The sequence below is a fragment of the Lipotes vexillifer genome, unplaced genomic scaffold (genome assembly GCF_000442215.2).
Source record: "Lipotes vexillifer unplaced genomic scaffold, Lipotes_vexillifer_v1.1 scaffold129, whole genome shotgun sequence".
In the NCBI taxonomy this organism is placed as follows: Eukaryota; Metazoa; Chordata; class Mammalia; order Artiodactyla; family Lipotidae; genus Lipotes; species Lipotes vexillifer.
In genome coordinates this window covers 1,042,365-1,057,603 of record NW_006777287.1, presented here as the reverse complement: position 1 = coordinate 1,057,603, position 15,239 = coordinate 1,042,365, and the positions used below count along the sequence as shown (strand labels likewise).

The following is a 15,239-nucleotide window of genomic DNA, read 5'->3' as shown; positions in this document are numbered from 1 at the left end:
CTCCCCTCCACACTGCTGACCACAAAGAACCTCACTTTTAGGAAAGAGGAGGGTGGTGGTGAAGTCAGGATGGAGGATGAAGTAGGTACCTCGATGCCCACTCCACCCCATAAGGAGGGACACGCTGAGCATGCCACGCTCACTTCACCCTTGTTCAACACCCCCGTGAGGTTGGCCCTGTCATTGTGGTAGAGGGCGTGCATTTTACAGGTGGAGAAACTAAGGCTCAGAGGTTCAAGTGACTTGTCACACAGCGAGGGAGTTCAATCTTGCTTCCAACTTCCAGGCTTCACTTCCCCCTCAGTAAGAATTTGTCCAAAGAGCATTGATTGAGTGCCACTGGGCTGCTAGGCGGGGCCTGGGGTGCTGGGGACACAGTGACAAACAAAACAGACCGAGCATGAGGCAGGAAGTAGGGAGGGGAGAGGAGAGGAGGAAGCTCAGGGACAGAGGTGGCAAGGGAGAGGTTGGAGCTGAAGAGACCTGCACGATACCCTCCCCTCCCCGCCATCCCCCATCACCACCGCTGCCCTTCACCCTCCTAGTTCCTCCTGCCCCTGGTTCCTCTTTCCCACTGACTCTAGGATCAGATAAGCCCACATAAAGCCGGGCCTCCTTTCTGGCGGGGCTGCAGGAGTACAGTGCCCAACATGCCCACCCGAGCGCAGGCCCATCGGTTACTGCTGCTACCGCTGCCGCTGCTGTTGCTCACCCTGCCAGCCACAGGTGAGTGGGTGGGGGCCCGGCTGGCCCCCAGGGGTGCCTGGGCCCCCCCACACCCCTGACCGTGCTCCCCCAACCCGTTACAGGCTCAGACTCTGTACTCTGCTTCACCCAGTATGAAGAATCCACGGGCAAGTGCAAGGGCCTCCTTGGGGGAGGTGTCAGCACGGAAGACTGCTGTCTCAATGCTGACTACGCCTTTCAGGAGCCCGGCAGCAAGCTCTGTATGGCGTGCAGGTTAGGGGGAGCCTGGGGTTTGAGGGGGGCAGAAAGGACTGTCTGCCAGGCGACCCAGAACTTGGGCTCTGGCCTTCTCTGATATTCTCAAGCGTGGCTCCAAGGCCCTGATCGTGACCATGGCTCCGGGTCTCTCAGCCTTGGCTCTGTTGACATTTGGGGCCAGAAAATTCTTTGTTGTGAGGGCTGACCTGTGCTTTGCAGGATTTTTTTTTTTTTAAGATGTAATTCTTTTTTCTTTTCAAGAAACTCCTTTATTTATTTATTTATTTATTTTTGGCTGTGTTGGGTCTTTGTTTCTGTGTGAGGGCTTTCTCTAGTTGTGGCGAGTGGGGGCCACTCTTAATCGCGGTGCGCGGGCCTCTCACTATCGCGGCCTCTCTTGGTGCGGAGCTCAGGCTCCAGACGCGCAGGCTCAGTAGTTGTGGCTCACGGGCCTAGTTGCTCTGCGGCATGTGGGATCTTCCCAGACCAGGGCTCGAACCCGTGTCCCCTGCATTGGCAGGCAGATTCTCAACCACTGCGCCACCAGGGAAGCCCTGCAGGATGTTTTGTAGCATCCCTGGCCTCCCACTAGATGCCAGTAGCAACTTGGAACAACTAAAATGTCTCCAGACAGGTAAAAATCATCCTGAGTTGAGAACTGCCATGGCTTACATGTACTGAGCGCTTCCTGCATACCAGAAGCATTGTGGGTGGGGTGCAGCTCAGGTATTTCTGAAGGTAGCTCAAGTCCCCAGATGGTGATGACAGCTCATACGGAGCACTTACTGTATACAGACACATTGCTGGAGGGGGAATGTTTGGGCAATTCTGAGGGCAGCTGCAGGTCCCTAATTATAATGACACTTCATATTCATTGAGCACTTCCAGCATACCAGATGCACTGCAGAGGTTGGGGGTAGCCAGAGGATTTCTGAGGGTAACTCTAGTCTCCTAATCGTGATGCCAGCTTACGTGTACTGAGCCCTCTCTGTATGTCAGACATATTTTCTAACTCTTTACTATATATATCCCAGGTACACCATGGGGATGGGGAGCTTGGGGATTTTTGAAGGCAGCTCTGGGCTCCTAGTCGTCAACAGGTCCCATCTGTCTAGCATTATGCCGTGCAGGGGCTTGGATCTGGGGTATTTCTGATGGGGTCTCTGAGCTCATTGGGATGATGGCTCCTATTTATTATGCACTTCCTGTTTGCCTGCTACCGTGCATGGCTGTGGCCTGGTAGGCTCCTGACAGCAGTTCTGGGCCCCTGGTCCTTGTACTTGTTTACTGTGTGCCTGGCACTGTCCTTGGGGGACTTCAAAGGGTAACTCCAGGTTCCTGATCATGAAGGTAAATGATATTTAAGTATTTGCTGTGTGCCCACCTCCTCCCCAACATCACGAAGAGGTAGATACTCTCATCACTCCATTCCATATACGTTTATCCCGCACCCCTGTCTGTGCCTACCCACACTCTGTGGTCCCATACACCATCCTTGTCAGAGCGTGCCAGGATGGGACATGTGCTTCTCTCTGCAGGCTCCCACAGTGGTCACCGTGGTCCGAGTGGGCCCCCTGCTCAGTGACCTGCACGGAGGGCTCCCAGCTGCGGCACCGGCGCTGCATAGGCTGGGGCGGGCAATGCCCCGAGAAGGTGGAGCCTGGGACCCTCCAGTGGCAGCTGCAGGCGTGTGAGGACAAGCCATGCTGTCCTGGTGAGAAGGAGCAGCAAGGCGGGCGAGTGCTGTCAGTTACCCGGCACTGGGAACTATCAGGGCAGAAGCCCTGAGGGTGGGAGTGTGCTTCCCGTTTGTGAGGTCGAGGAGGAGGCTGGCGTGGCTGAAGGAGAGTGGTGGCAGGTGAGGTCAGAGGGGGACTGATCCCTGTGGGCCTCAGTGAGGATGTTGGCTTTTACTCTGAGTGATGTAGTGATGGTGGAAAAACATGATCTGACTTGAGTTGTGACAGATCCCTCTCGCTGTCAGGACGACAGACTGTATGTGGTGAGTAGTGAAGCAAAGGGACCACTGTGAAGCCTACTGCAATTGTCCAGATGAGCAATGATGGTGGTCCAGGTGTGGCAGAAACAATGGGCACAGGATTAGCTGATGTGGGATACATGAGGAAGCCTGGACCCCTGAATGACACCACCACCTCCATCTTATCCCCCTCTTTTCTCTCCCACAGAGATGGGCGGTTGGTCCAACTGGGGGCCCTGGGCATCTTGCTCTGTCACCTGCTCTAAAGGGACCCGGATTCGTCGTCGAGCATGTGATCGCCCCACCCCCAAGTGTGGGGGCCACTGCCCAGGAGAGGCACAGGAGTCAGAGGCCTGTGACACCAAACAGGTCTGCCCCAGTGAGTGAGGGCAACCACAGGGCAATGATGTGGGCACCCAGGGTGGGTCTGGGGGCTACAGCAGGGAACTTCCAGGGTGGGAGGACTTCAGCATGCATGCCCACACTTGGCATCTCCCCACCCCCACCCCATCACAGCACACGGGGCCTGGGCTGCTTGGGGCCCCTGGGGCCCCTGCTCAGGCACCTGCCACAATGGACCCAAGGCAGCTGAGGAGAGACGAAGCCGCACATGCTCTGCACCTGAGCCCTCCACGCAGCCTCCCGGGAATCCCTGCCCAGGGTCATCCTCTGAGCAGCGGGCCTGCACCGGCCTGCCACCCTGCCCAGGTACTTGGGGATGAGGCCTCTGACACTCTGCTCTTGATTTAGGCACAGATGCTCTGCCATTTCAAGGGACAGCGATCTGAGACCATGTGACCATGGAGCTCTTCGTTTGGGGGCAGTCCGTCTCAAGGGTCTAGGGGCTGAGGGGGGAGATTGAGGTGGCCTTTCTCCTCACTCCTGTCTCCCCCAACAGTGGCTGGTGGCTGGGGGCCATGGGGTGCTGTGAGCCCCTGCCCTGTGACCTGCGGCCTGGGTCAGACCCGGGAACAACGGACATGTGATCGCCCTGTGCCCCAGCACGGGGGCCCCTTCTGTGTCGGAGATGCCACCCGGACCCACATCTGCAACACGGCCATGCACTGCCCTGGTCAGTACCCCAAGATGCACCATTTCTATCCCTAAGCCCCCCACCCATCTCTGCTGCTCAGTTCCCGCTGTTAATGCCTTGTTCCTGTCTCTAATTCTTCCATTCCTGGCTCCGATGCCTTGGTTCCAATTCTGATCCCTCTTTCCCACATCTGATCATTCCCACCCCGTCTCCCAGCCCCCATTCCTTCCTCTGAACCCCCTTTCTGGCTCCTTTCTTTGGTGCAAGCCCAGCTGCCCCTGTCTCTGCAGTGAACGGAGAGTGGGACCTCTGGGGGGAGTGGAGCACCTGCATCCGCCGGAGCATAAAACACATCAGCTGCCAGGAGATCCCAGGCCAGCAGACCCGCTCCAGGCTCTGCAAGGGCCGCAAGTTTGACGGACAGCGATGTAGGGGGGAACAACAGGACATCCGGCACTGCTACAACATCCAGCGCTGCCTCTGTGAGTGCCCCCAGAGACCATGCTGTGAGCGTGCGGCAGCCCGTGCAGGGACAGGGGCTTTCTGACTCTCTGCCGCAGACCGCATGTCCCTGCAGCCTCTCTCTCATCACCCCACCAAGACCTCTAATTCTGACTCGGGAACCCCTCCCCTCCTGGCAGGGAAAGGCTCCTGGTCGGAGTGGAGTACCTGGGGGCTGTGCATGCCTCCGTGTGGACCCAACCCCAACCGCACCCGCCAGCGCCTCTGCAAGGCCATGCTCCCCAAATTCTCGTGAGTGAGGGGGCAGTGTGCCTTGGAAGGGGTCTTGATATTGATATGTCAGCAGTCAGGGTGGGAGAGTTGGCCACCCCCAACCAGGGCTTCCACCACTGGGTGGTGGTGCCTGTCTGGCCGAGTGCCACCTCCCAGCTGTAGGAAGAGGGGAGAAACTAAAGAAGAAGCTGAGAAAGAGGTTGTTGAGGGGAGAATCAGTAGCCTCCGTGCCCTTCAGTGACTCATTCAGTCACTCAGCCATTCTCCCATTCACTCCGTCCTTCCTGTGTCCATGTGCTCTGCCCCCTCAATTACCCAAGCTTTGACTTGCTCGTTCAGTCACTCATGCCTCCATTCACTTTCTCATTCCCTCAGTCACCCGTGCCCCAAAGCACTCTAAGACCTTTTTGGGAACAACAGTTGCAGACACACAGAACCCAGATCCCATGGATTCCCCCACGGGATCCAGGTCTGCTGGGCCCTGACAGAAGGCATCTGAGAAATGGTTGGTGTGTGGAAAAGGGACTGCCACCTCAGTCTGGGTCCAGGAAGCTGATTGGGCCTCCCCTGGCAGGAGGGGGTTGGGGAAGGCTTTCCCACCATCAAAACTGTGTGAGCAGAGTCCTGGACACAGGTGATCAGCCGCCCGAAGTGTTTCCAGGTGGCCAGGGTGACCCAGGTGTTGGAGAGGGTTAAAACACTCACTTATCCCTTCCTTATTTCCACATGCATCAAACTACTAGATTGAGTGGCCTCTTCCCAACTCATGGAAAGCCTGCCATCTGGTCTCTGGGTGTGGGGTGTAGAGTGGGTCCAGGAGATGAGTTAGGGGTGTTGAATGGAGGCATGAAGGGCTTGACAGAGGGAGGGAATGAATGGAGAAAGGACTGATTGAGAGAATCGGAATGGGAGTGAGCGGAGAGCTTGCCTAGTGGGACAGATAACCCAGGCAAAGACCATTTTGGACATGCGGCTTTGAATAAAGTGGAAGAGAGAACTAGAGATTGACTTGGGGGCAGGGATTTGTGCCTAACAACAAGGCTTGAATGCCAGGGCAAGGCATTTGGGTTTTTTCCAGTGGGCAATGGGGAAATAAATAAAAGGTTTTAGAGGTGAGAGAAGGTAGCTCATATCAACAAATAATTACCAGCATTTATTGAGCACTTATTGTGTACCTGACATGATTCTGAGCACTTTACCTGAATCAACTCATTTATCCTTACTCAGCCCAGTGAGGTGGGTGTTACTAGTATTCCCATTTTTCAGATGAAGAAAACTGGGGTACAGGGGAGATAAAGAAATTGCCCAATATCTCACAGCTTAAAAATAGTGTTGGGCACACAGTAGGCACTCAATAAGAGTTTGTTGAATGCATTCTTGCCTTCCCTGAGCTTCTCGCCTTCATCCCCCACCCCTAACGCACCAGGCCCACCGTTACCATGGTCGAAGGTCAGGGTGAGAAGAATGTGACCTTCTGGGGGAAACCGTCGGCATTGTGCGATGTGCTGCAAGGGCAGAAGGTGGTGGTGGAGGAGAAACGGCCATGTCTACACGTGCCTCCCTGCGAAGAACCCTGAGGATGAGAAGCTCTAACATCTCTCTCTTCCACTCTGACCCCCTGACCTCTCAGACTTCAATAAACCAGGCTCTTTCCCAGGAGTGGGGCCATGGCATCTTCTAGGCCAAAGACCGCAGCACAGGCAAAGTCGCAGTGGCCTGTGGTGGAAAACAGTATTTTCCACCGTGGCCACGGTGTGACAGGAGGGAAGGCGAGTGTCCGTTCCTGCTGTAGCCCTGATATCTGCCCCTCTGCCCCGCAGTGCCCTGGGTCACCCAGCACGTCCCTCTGCAGAGTCCTGATTTACGAATTACGGGCTTCCTGATTGGCTACCCTCCCTGGCAGGCACTTTCTGATTGGTCGGAGTGCTTGTTTTCCATCTCCCCGCTCTTAAAGCTCCCTCCGCTGGCGGATTGCGCGTCATTCGGCGATGAGGCCTGGCAGGGGTTGGCGCCCAGCTGAGCGAACACCTGCACCTACCCACTCCCAACAGCCCAGCTCCAACACTGCAATTAGCGGCGACAAATAGCTCCCGCGAGGCGGGGGGGGGCGGACCGAGGAACTGCCTACGAGGTGCTTTGAGCCGGGACAGGGGCAAAGAGAAGCTAGAGTCAGCATCTGCCAGGAGGAGCCCCCCAAGACACTCAGACACATTCCTTTAGCATTTGTTCATTCATTCAACACTTATTAGCATCTACTGTATACTAGAGCTAAGTCTGGGCATCGGGTGGAGGAGGGCTGGTAGAAGGGGAGGACATCTAAGCAAGGGAACAGACTAGAATGGGTGATCCTTTCATTCGAACATTTTATTCAACACTTACCAACGCCTACTGTATACTAACAATAGCGCTGGACATCATGGGGGATGGGGAAGAAGAGTCAGAGCCGTATGTGTCTCCACAGTGAAGGGAACAAACCCAGGCTGTGTGCCTGGTAGTGTTTTAAGACTTTCCATAGCATGAATTCATTTAATCCACAATGAACATATGAGGTCAATATTATTATCCTCATTTTACCAAGGAGGAAACAGGCACAGATAGGTAGTGGGCTGGACGTTTTTGAAACACCATGTCAGGAGCAGAGTTTAGGACTTTGTCCTGTGAGTGGAGGGGCACCTCTGTGTGGGAGGCTTCAGATGGGAAATCTGTGACACCCAGAGTCTAAAATGGGTCAACTGATGGACTGGGGTGAAGATGAAATCGATGGATATTCGGTTATCTTGGAAGGAATGAGCCTAAGTGAGGGGTTCCGGTGCTACTGCCAGGGTATGGGAAAAATATGTGTTTATAAGAAAGTGGAAATTTGGCTCTATGTGTGCGTTGTGAGGCACATATCTCTGTGAATGTGTGATATGCAGACCTATGGGTCTGTGCAGGAATTAAGGATGTATTGAGTGTATGTGGAGTGCGTGTGAAGTTACAGCCGTGTGCACATAACAATGTGTAAGTTATAGGAGTGTGGGTGTGTGTGCATGCTCATTAAAGTGGCATGAATATGTATGTGTGAGTTATAAACATGGGTACAATACTGATTACGAACATATGTCAAGAGTGTGTGTTTCAGAGTCATTGCTCACCAATGCACAACAAAGAAGAACATTCTTGGAGCCCCTTCTGTATGTGCCTTCCTGTTGGAGAAAATGAAGCCAGTACAGAGGAGCCTTACCTCTGCCTCAGGGAGTTGAGACACTCCTTGGGTGGGGGTCGGGGGAATCTTCGTTCTTCTGCGAAACAGTCTACAAAAAAAATTAATTTCTGGAAAATGAGCCACCTGGAGAAAGGGAATGACACTGGGGGACATGAGTACTAGGAACCTGGCAATGGGGCTACTGGGAAGAGGCAGACTGGAGACAGATTCCTAAGGAGCCCAACTTCTCACTCCCAGAGGAGCCAGAAAGATCTGTAGACCTGCAGCTGCTCCCATCCCCCAGAGAGGGCACCACGGGCCCAGCAGAGCTTGTTTGCTTGTGTTACTGAGCAAAAACTGGGGAACACATACTTCAAAATGTTGGGAGATACCCAATTCCTGGAGAGCTCCCCATTTGGGGAACACTGGGATATGGGATGCCAGAGAGGGTATCCATGAGAGGGGGAAGGAATGGCCAAAGCAGAGGCCTTCAGGTGGACTGAAGCTGGCTGCGATGGAGGAGGGAACAGAGATAGTGGACTGTGAGAGCCTAAGGGAAGAGGGGACTTCCTGGAGACCTAGGCCAAAGATGATCCTTGAGAGAGAGAAGGAAAGGACATCCCTGGAAGAGGTCACAGCACTCCCCCACCCCCACCCTCTTAGAGTTGGGTCGGGTGATCATTTTTACAGATGAGGAAGCCAAGTTTCAGAGGCCAGTAAGTTACTTTCTTAAGAGTATAGTGGAGGCCCAGTTTGAACCCAGGCTCTCTGACTCCAGACCACACACCATGACCTTGTTTAAACAGGCCAAAGATTTAATGAATGAAGAATGTATAAATGAATAAGTGGATGATTCACTTGAAAATCCTGATGGCACAAGGGACTCTAAATCTGCCTACTTCTTGCCATATCTTCTTCCACCTCACTTGGACCACCATTATCGCTCACCATGGCCCACAAGGCCCTGCTCCATCTGGTCCCTGCTAACCTCTCTGACCCCAACTCCTGCCACAATCTCCCTCACTCACTTTGTTCCAGCCACACTGACACCTCTTTCTGGCACATTCTTAAAAGAAAAAAGCAAATGTATGGATCACAAAGTGAGCATGACCCTTTGGGAATGAATTGGAGTTCGTGGATTCCATCTGTAAAATGGAAATCATATTACCCGCCGCATAGTATTGTAGTGAGGGTTGGGTACAATTGGTCAACAAATGATTATTTTTAAATGGATTTGTGTTTTCATTGTAGTCAGGATCTTACAGGAGCTTCCACAGCCCACCTCTGCCCAACCTACAAGGATCATTTGCTCACGTGGCAAACACTATTTGGCACCTACAGTTTGCATACCCCAGGATGGGTCTGCCTCTGTCTGTGGAAAGTTCTCTGGTGCAGAGGAAGATGGCCTTGGGCACTGACAATGCCAGATGGTTATTATCGTGGTTTTTGACTGTGTCCAGGGCAAATGGATGGGGACCTATAGGCCAAGTGTGTGTGTAGGGGGGTGAGGTGGGGAGGTGAACACACATCAAGGCTAGAGCTTCAGGAAATGTGTCTGTGTGGTGATCTAGGTTTGTCCCTGATTGTCTGTGGGTGTGTTTTGTCTCTGTGTGCATGCTCATGTGAGTTTCCCTGGGTCTCCGTGTGTCCGAGTGGTGCCTGTGTGCGTGTGTAGGCGTATTTGCATGCATGTATGCATGCATGTCCATGACTGTTACCCCGGGCTTATGTATGTCTGTATAGATACCTAGATCGGTGTGTTCTCTCTCTGCACATGCCTCCGTATGTTTCCTTACTTTTGTGTGTGTCTGTGTTTCTCCACATATGTGGCATTCCCTGTGTGCCTCCAGCTCCCCGCCCAGCGCAAGGGTATGTACTCCCCACAAGTGTCCACGTCCCCCTGTCTGATGCTGTCTACACCACCCCCGCATGCATCTCTCTGCCTAGCTGAGCCTATGTGGACGTGGGAAACTGATCTCGTGGAGTACTGCATGTGACCCCCCAACCCTCGCCGTGAGGGGGTTATTTCTCTACTTTTGAGTCTCCGGGTGTTCCCACCCCGCCAAATGCCTCCTGTGGTGAATATCAACACTGGAAACCGAGTATCTGCGGAGGGTCCTGTGTGTGAGTGCGAGTGCGTGTGAAGACCAGGATGAGGCGGGGTGGGGGCTTGCCTGACGCACCCACCCGGACCCTCCGGACAAACACCCACCCCGCCCCCACTCCCCAAATTGCGCATCCCCAATCGGAGGCGGGGGAGGGGAGACAGGATGCGGCGTGGCGCTTGCGCAATGACGCCTTCAGCACCACGGACAGTGCCTTCGCCCCCGCCTGCCGGCGCGCGCCACCGCCACCCCAGCCCTGAAGGCGCGCTGACGTCACTCGCCGCTCCTCCGCAAACTCCCCTTCCCAGTCGCCTTGGTCGCGTCCGCGCCGCCACCGGCCCAGCCGGACTGCACCACGCGGGGCGCGAAAGAGGGGGTCACAGGCGCGACCATCCGCGCTGCGGCGGCGGCGGCGACTCAGCGCTGCCTCAGTCTGCAGCGGGCAGCGGAAGAGTCGCGTCGTGCCTGAGAGCACAGCTGTGCTCCTGGGCCCCGCGCGGTCCGCCCCCGCGGTCCTGACCAGACTGCTCCTAGGACCCCCTGCCCCGCGTCGCAGCCATGAACTACCTGCGGCGCCGCCTGTCGGACAGCAACTTCATGGCCAATCTGCCAAATGGGTACATGACAGACCTGCAGCGCCCGCAGCCTCCCCCGCCGCCGCCCGCTGCCCCCAGCCCAGGAGCCACGCCCGGTCCTGCGACCGCCACTGCTGAGAGGGCCTCATCGGCAGCCCCCGTGGCCTCTCCGGCTGCCCCTAGCCCCGGGTCCTCTGGGGGCGGTGGCTTCTTCTCGTCGCTGTCCAATGCGGTCAAGCAGACCACGGCGGCCGCGGCCGCCACCTTCAGCGAGCAAGTGGGCGGCGGCTCTGGGGTCGCAGGCCGTGGGGGCGCTGCCGCCAGGGTGCTGCTGGTAATCGACGAGCCCCACACCGACTGGTAAGCCACTGCTGCGGACGTCCCCCCACGGTTCTGGGTCCCCAGATCATTCCATCATGAGCAATTATCGAGCGCCGCTTGTGTGCCCTGTGCCTTGGCCCCCTAGCCCAAACCCTTTTCCTTTAAATTATTATGCGAAGCGCTTCATGTGTGCCCCGCCCTTGCCTCCCCCCTCCCCCCACCCAGACCTTCTAGATCCATACAGGGAGCAGTTATTGGGCGCCTGCTGTGTGCCTCCTTCCTAAAAGCCTTGACTTCAGTAAGTATATCCTGTGAGCAATCAAGAGCTTGATGTGCCCTGCACCCCCAACCCGTGCCCAAAGGTCTTGTCCTCTAATGGATCTTGTGAGCATTTATCAAGTACCTGGAGTGTGCCTCAGTGGGAGCCCTTCCTCAAGGCCTTTGGCTTACGTGAATTTTGTGAACATTCATTGAGAGCTTGATATGTGTCTTGTCCCCCTCGGTCCTTGCCCTAAGGCCTTCTCTGATCTTGTGAGCATGTATCCAGAGTGCGCTATGTGCCCGCAACCCAGCCCTCACCTCAAAAACCTTTTAAACTATTCACTAAACATTGATTGAGTACCTGCTGTGTATCCCATCCCAGATTCTCGCCCAAAGCGTTGCCTTTAATGGATCCTGTGAGCCTTTATTGAATGCCTTCTGTGTGCCCCAACTCAGTCCCCCTCTCTAAGAGCCTATTTCTCCAAAGGATCTAGGAAGCATGTATTAAGTGCCTGGTGTATGCCCCACCCCCAAGCCCCTTCCTCAAACATATTTTCCTCAAATGGGTTCTATGAGCATTTTTGAACCTTCTGTGTGGGGCTCATCTTCAGACTCTCTGCTCCAAATACTTTTCCTACAACGGATCTAGAAAGCATTCATTTGAGTGCCTCCCTTATCCCCTATTCTCAAGCTACTTCTTCAAAGACCTTTCCTTTGGTGGACCCACTTAGCATTTATCAACTGCCTGATCTAAAGATGTGAGCCTTCTCTAAAGGCTCTTTCCTTCAGTGTATTCAGCAAGCAATTATTGAGTGCCTGCTGTTTACCTCACCCAGACCCTTTTCCCAATGCCTTTTCCTCCAGTGGCTTCAGTCTGTATATATTGAGCACCATCTGCATGACCCAACCTTAGACCTTCTCCATAAAGGCCTTTGCCTCCAATTAATAGTGATCATATATCTGCACTTACTGCGTGCACCGTTTCAATCTTTCTTTCCAAAGACCTTTTTAAAAAATCACTCCTGGAGCATTTGTGGCACACCCACTGTGTGCCTGATTCTGTGCCTTCTCCATAAAAGCCTTTCCTCCCAAGAATGGAGAATCAAGCTTACATAAATCAAGTTACTGTATCCCCATTCCCCTTCCCCCAAAGACTTTTCCTCCAGTGGATCCAGTGATGATATGCCCATCTCTAGCCACCCCACTTCCCCAAAGACCTTTTCTTTTAATTGATCCAGTGAGCATTTAGTCATTGTCTGCCAGGTGCTCGATTCTAAATCACCTTCCCCCGAAGGCCTTTTCCTCTAATAGCTCCTGTGAGCATTGATGGAGTGCCTTCTGTGTGTTCTATAGTCACACCTCCTCCCCAAAGTGCCTTTCTTCCAGTGGGTCCAGTGAGCACGTATGCAGTACCTGTCGTGCGTAGGAAGTAGATTCCCCTTCTTTACTCCTAGGATAACCTGTGCCAGTCATAAAGCCTCTCCCCAGGGTCCTTTCCTTCAATAAATCTAGAACCATATTTAGAAGGGTTACCCTTCTCCCACTCCCTTCAGTATCGCTAGGATTCCCTCTCCCAATCTTAAGTCTATACCCCAAGGGGCCTTTTTTTCTATTTAAGCCAGTAAACACTTACTGAGCGCCTACTATATAAGAGCCATTCACAACTTCCTCTTGCCAAGCTTGGAAGTTCCTTCCCTTGTCTCAAGAGCTCTCTCTCCAGGGGTCTCTTTCAGCCTGAATTTATTGAGTACCAGCTCTTTACTGGTTAGTCACCCCTCTCCCAAGGAGCCTTTACCCAGAAGCCTTTGTCTCTATTCAGAGCTCTCTCTATTTATTCATTCTACAGATATTTATTGCATACTTTCCATGTGTAAGAGTATGGGAGGCATTTACTAAGCACTACTATATACTAGGATGAACCCTCCTCAGTTCCCTTTCCTTCTAATCCCAACCACCAGCTGTATTCTCCATACTTTCCCCTCCACTCAGCCCCAACAATCTTAATGAACACTTACTGTGTACTATGGAGAACCCCATATTCAGTGCCTCTTCTCCCCCTCCTGTAGCCCTAACTCCCCCTTCGACAATCTCCATCCTGCCTTTCACACAACACAACCGAAAGCTCATGATGTGTACCTACTATTTTCTGGCTAGGTTCCCTCCCCAACATAGTAGCCATCTTCCCAACTGCCCCTTTCCCCCAATTAATCCAAAAAGCATTTATCACTCTTTTACTGTGTCCCGTTCAAACAACGACGTTCCCCTCCCTGCAGCAGACTCCTCCACTCTCTTCTCCCTCAATCCATAAAGCATTTATTGAACGCATGTTGTAATTCCTTCACTAACACCCACTCACACAGATGCCATCTTCCTGGCTAAATTTGCTCTATTGAAGTCAACAAACCTTAACGAAGCCCCTGCTGTATATTGGTAACCACCCTCCTTTAGACTTCCCTTCTTCACTTCGACCCTCCAGGCAGGTCCTTTGCTGCCTTTTCCTTCGTTCCATCAAGCATTTATTAATTATCTACTGACTACAGACAAGACCCTTCCCCTTTCCATAATCACAACTCCAGTGTTTTCCACTTTTTTCTTCTAACTTGTCTAGCGAGCATTTATTGAGCATATGCTGAATTCTGTGAACAATTCTTCCCTTCCACTTCTGTATCCCAAAAGCCCTCCTTTATCCCAGCAGCCACTCCAGTCTTTTCTTCCAGTCAACCTAGCAACCATTTATTTAGTGTCTGCTATAGGTGGGGTGGGATGGGCAAAGGGAGAGAGCCTATGTACACCAGGTTCAGTGTGAGGAACAGAGACCTCTGCATCACCAACTTGCAGACATTCAGAACCACGCAAGCTTAGGGATTTCAGCCTGGAATAAAGGAGGAGTTGTGCAAACTCTGTAATAGACTGTACACCTAAGTACAGTCTGATGCCTTTCCCACCAAACCTCACCACTCTCATTCCTTCCTGGGTCTTGAGTCCTGTGTGGTTTAAAGTTGCAGACTCAGTTGAGACTCGTCACCTCTTTTTACAGATAATTTAGTCCAGTGTTTTTTTGGCTGTGGGTCACCTCTTGGCTTGTGACCAGCATTTCATTTTCTTCATGAAATGAAAGTAGAACTATGATAAATAATAATATCGATACATGAAAATAGTAACAGAGTATATTGCACATAGTAAGTGCAATTATTATTTAGTGAAACTGAAACTGTTACTCCAACAAGAAATGTAATCAATAATGTATACCATATATATTATTTATGTTCTCTAATACATTTGTTATATAATGAGCTTATAGCATATAATACATATATATGTGTATGTTTTTCTTCATGAAATGGAATAGAATAGGAAATATCAGACTCCACTGCAAATACTAAAGGTAATTATTTACTGAAACTTTCATTCTAATATATGCATATTTATACACATTCTAGGTACTGTAACACATAATATATAATATGCAATATGTTATATAAGACATCCTATGTTAAATTTTCTGTACATTATATGTCTTATATAATATATATTACATATATAGGATGGGTTATTATATAAATATGTATATGGTGGGTTATATATTTCTTCTTGTGGCTTCTTTTCTTAGACTTTCCTGGAAGCAGACCCTGAGACTCTGAGATTTGTGTGCAGATTGATCGGAGAGAGCTCTTGGGAATAACACCTGTTGCAGGGGAGGAGTGGGGGAAGCAGGATTTGGCAGAAGGAAAGGCTGAGCTGTGATGCTTCACAACAGTTGTCCCAGCCGATCATCTGGGGAGCTCTGGAGCTGGGGTGACCCTTCAGATTTGTCCCAGTTGAGATCGGGTGGCCAGGCTTTTGTAGTCCTGCATCAGTCAGTCATTGGCTGCAGGCTGCCCTCTGGGAGGAGGCATAATCTTGCGGAAGGTGAGTCCCTGCTGCAGAGGGCAGTTCCCAGGGACGGACAGCACTGTGAGCCTTCAGCAGCAGGTATTCTCAGAAGCTGGGGGACAGATGTGACAAGAAGGAGGAGTGTGAAGATCTGGGTGGAGCGCACAGCCTACCCCCTGGACTGCTCAGATTCACTTGCTTTTTAGAAGTAAGTTCACCCATCTGGGAA

General features: G+C 52.4%; 2 protein-coding genes across 4 annotated transcripts in view; both read left to right on the top strand.

Moving 5' to 3' along the window:
• Window positions 1–650: 650 nt before the first annotated feature.
• Window positions 651–6,284, top strand: CFP (complement factor properdin). Its single transcript, XM_007450855.1, is given in 10 exon segments — window positions 651–726; window positions 810–960; window positions 2,484–2,659; window positions 3,132–3,302; window positions 3,440–3,631; window positions 3,822–3,995; window positions 4,247–4,438; window positions 4,598–4,709; window positions 6,118–6,256; window positions 6,258–6,284. Coding segments are annotated over 10 exon segments (1,410 nt in total).
• Window positions 6,285–10,410: 4,126 nt separating this feature from the next.
• SYN1 (synapsin I) overlaps window positions 10,411–15,239 on the top strand; it is a 45,987-nt gene continuing 41,158 nt past the window's right edge. For 2 of the 3 annotated variants that reach the window (XM_007450854.1, XM_007450852.1), the window contains exon 1: window positions 10,411–10,915. In XM_007450854.1, coding sequence (XP_007450916.1) covers window positions 10,539–10,915 — 377 coding nt within the window. In that variant the 5' untranslated portion in view covers window positions 10,411–10,538. The remainder of the gene's footprint in view (window positions 10,916–15,239) is intronic. The other variant, XM_007450853.1, reaches the window with a different exon arrangement.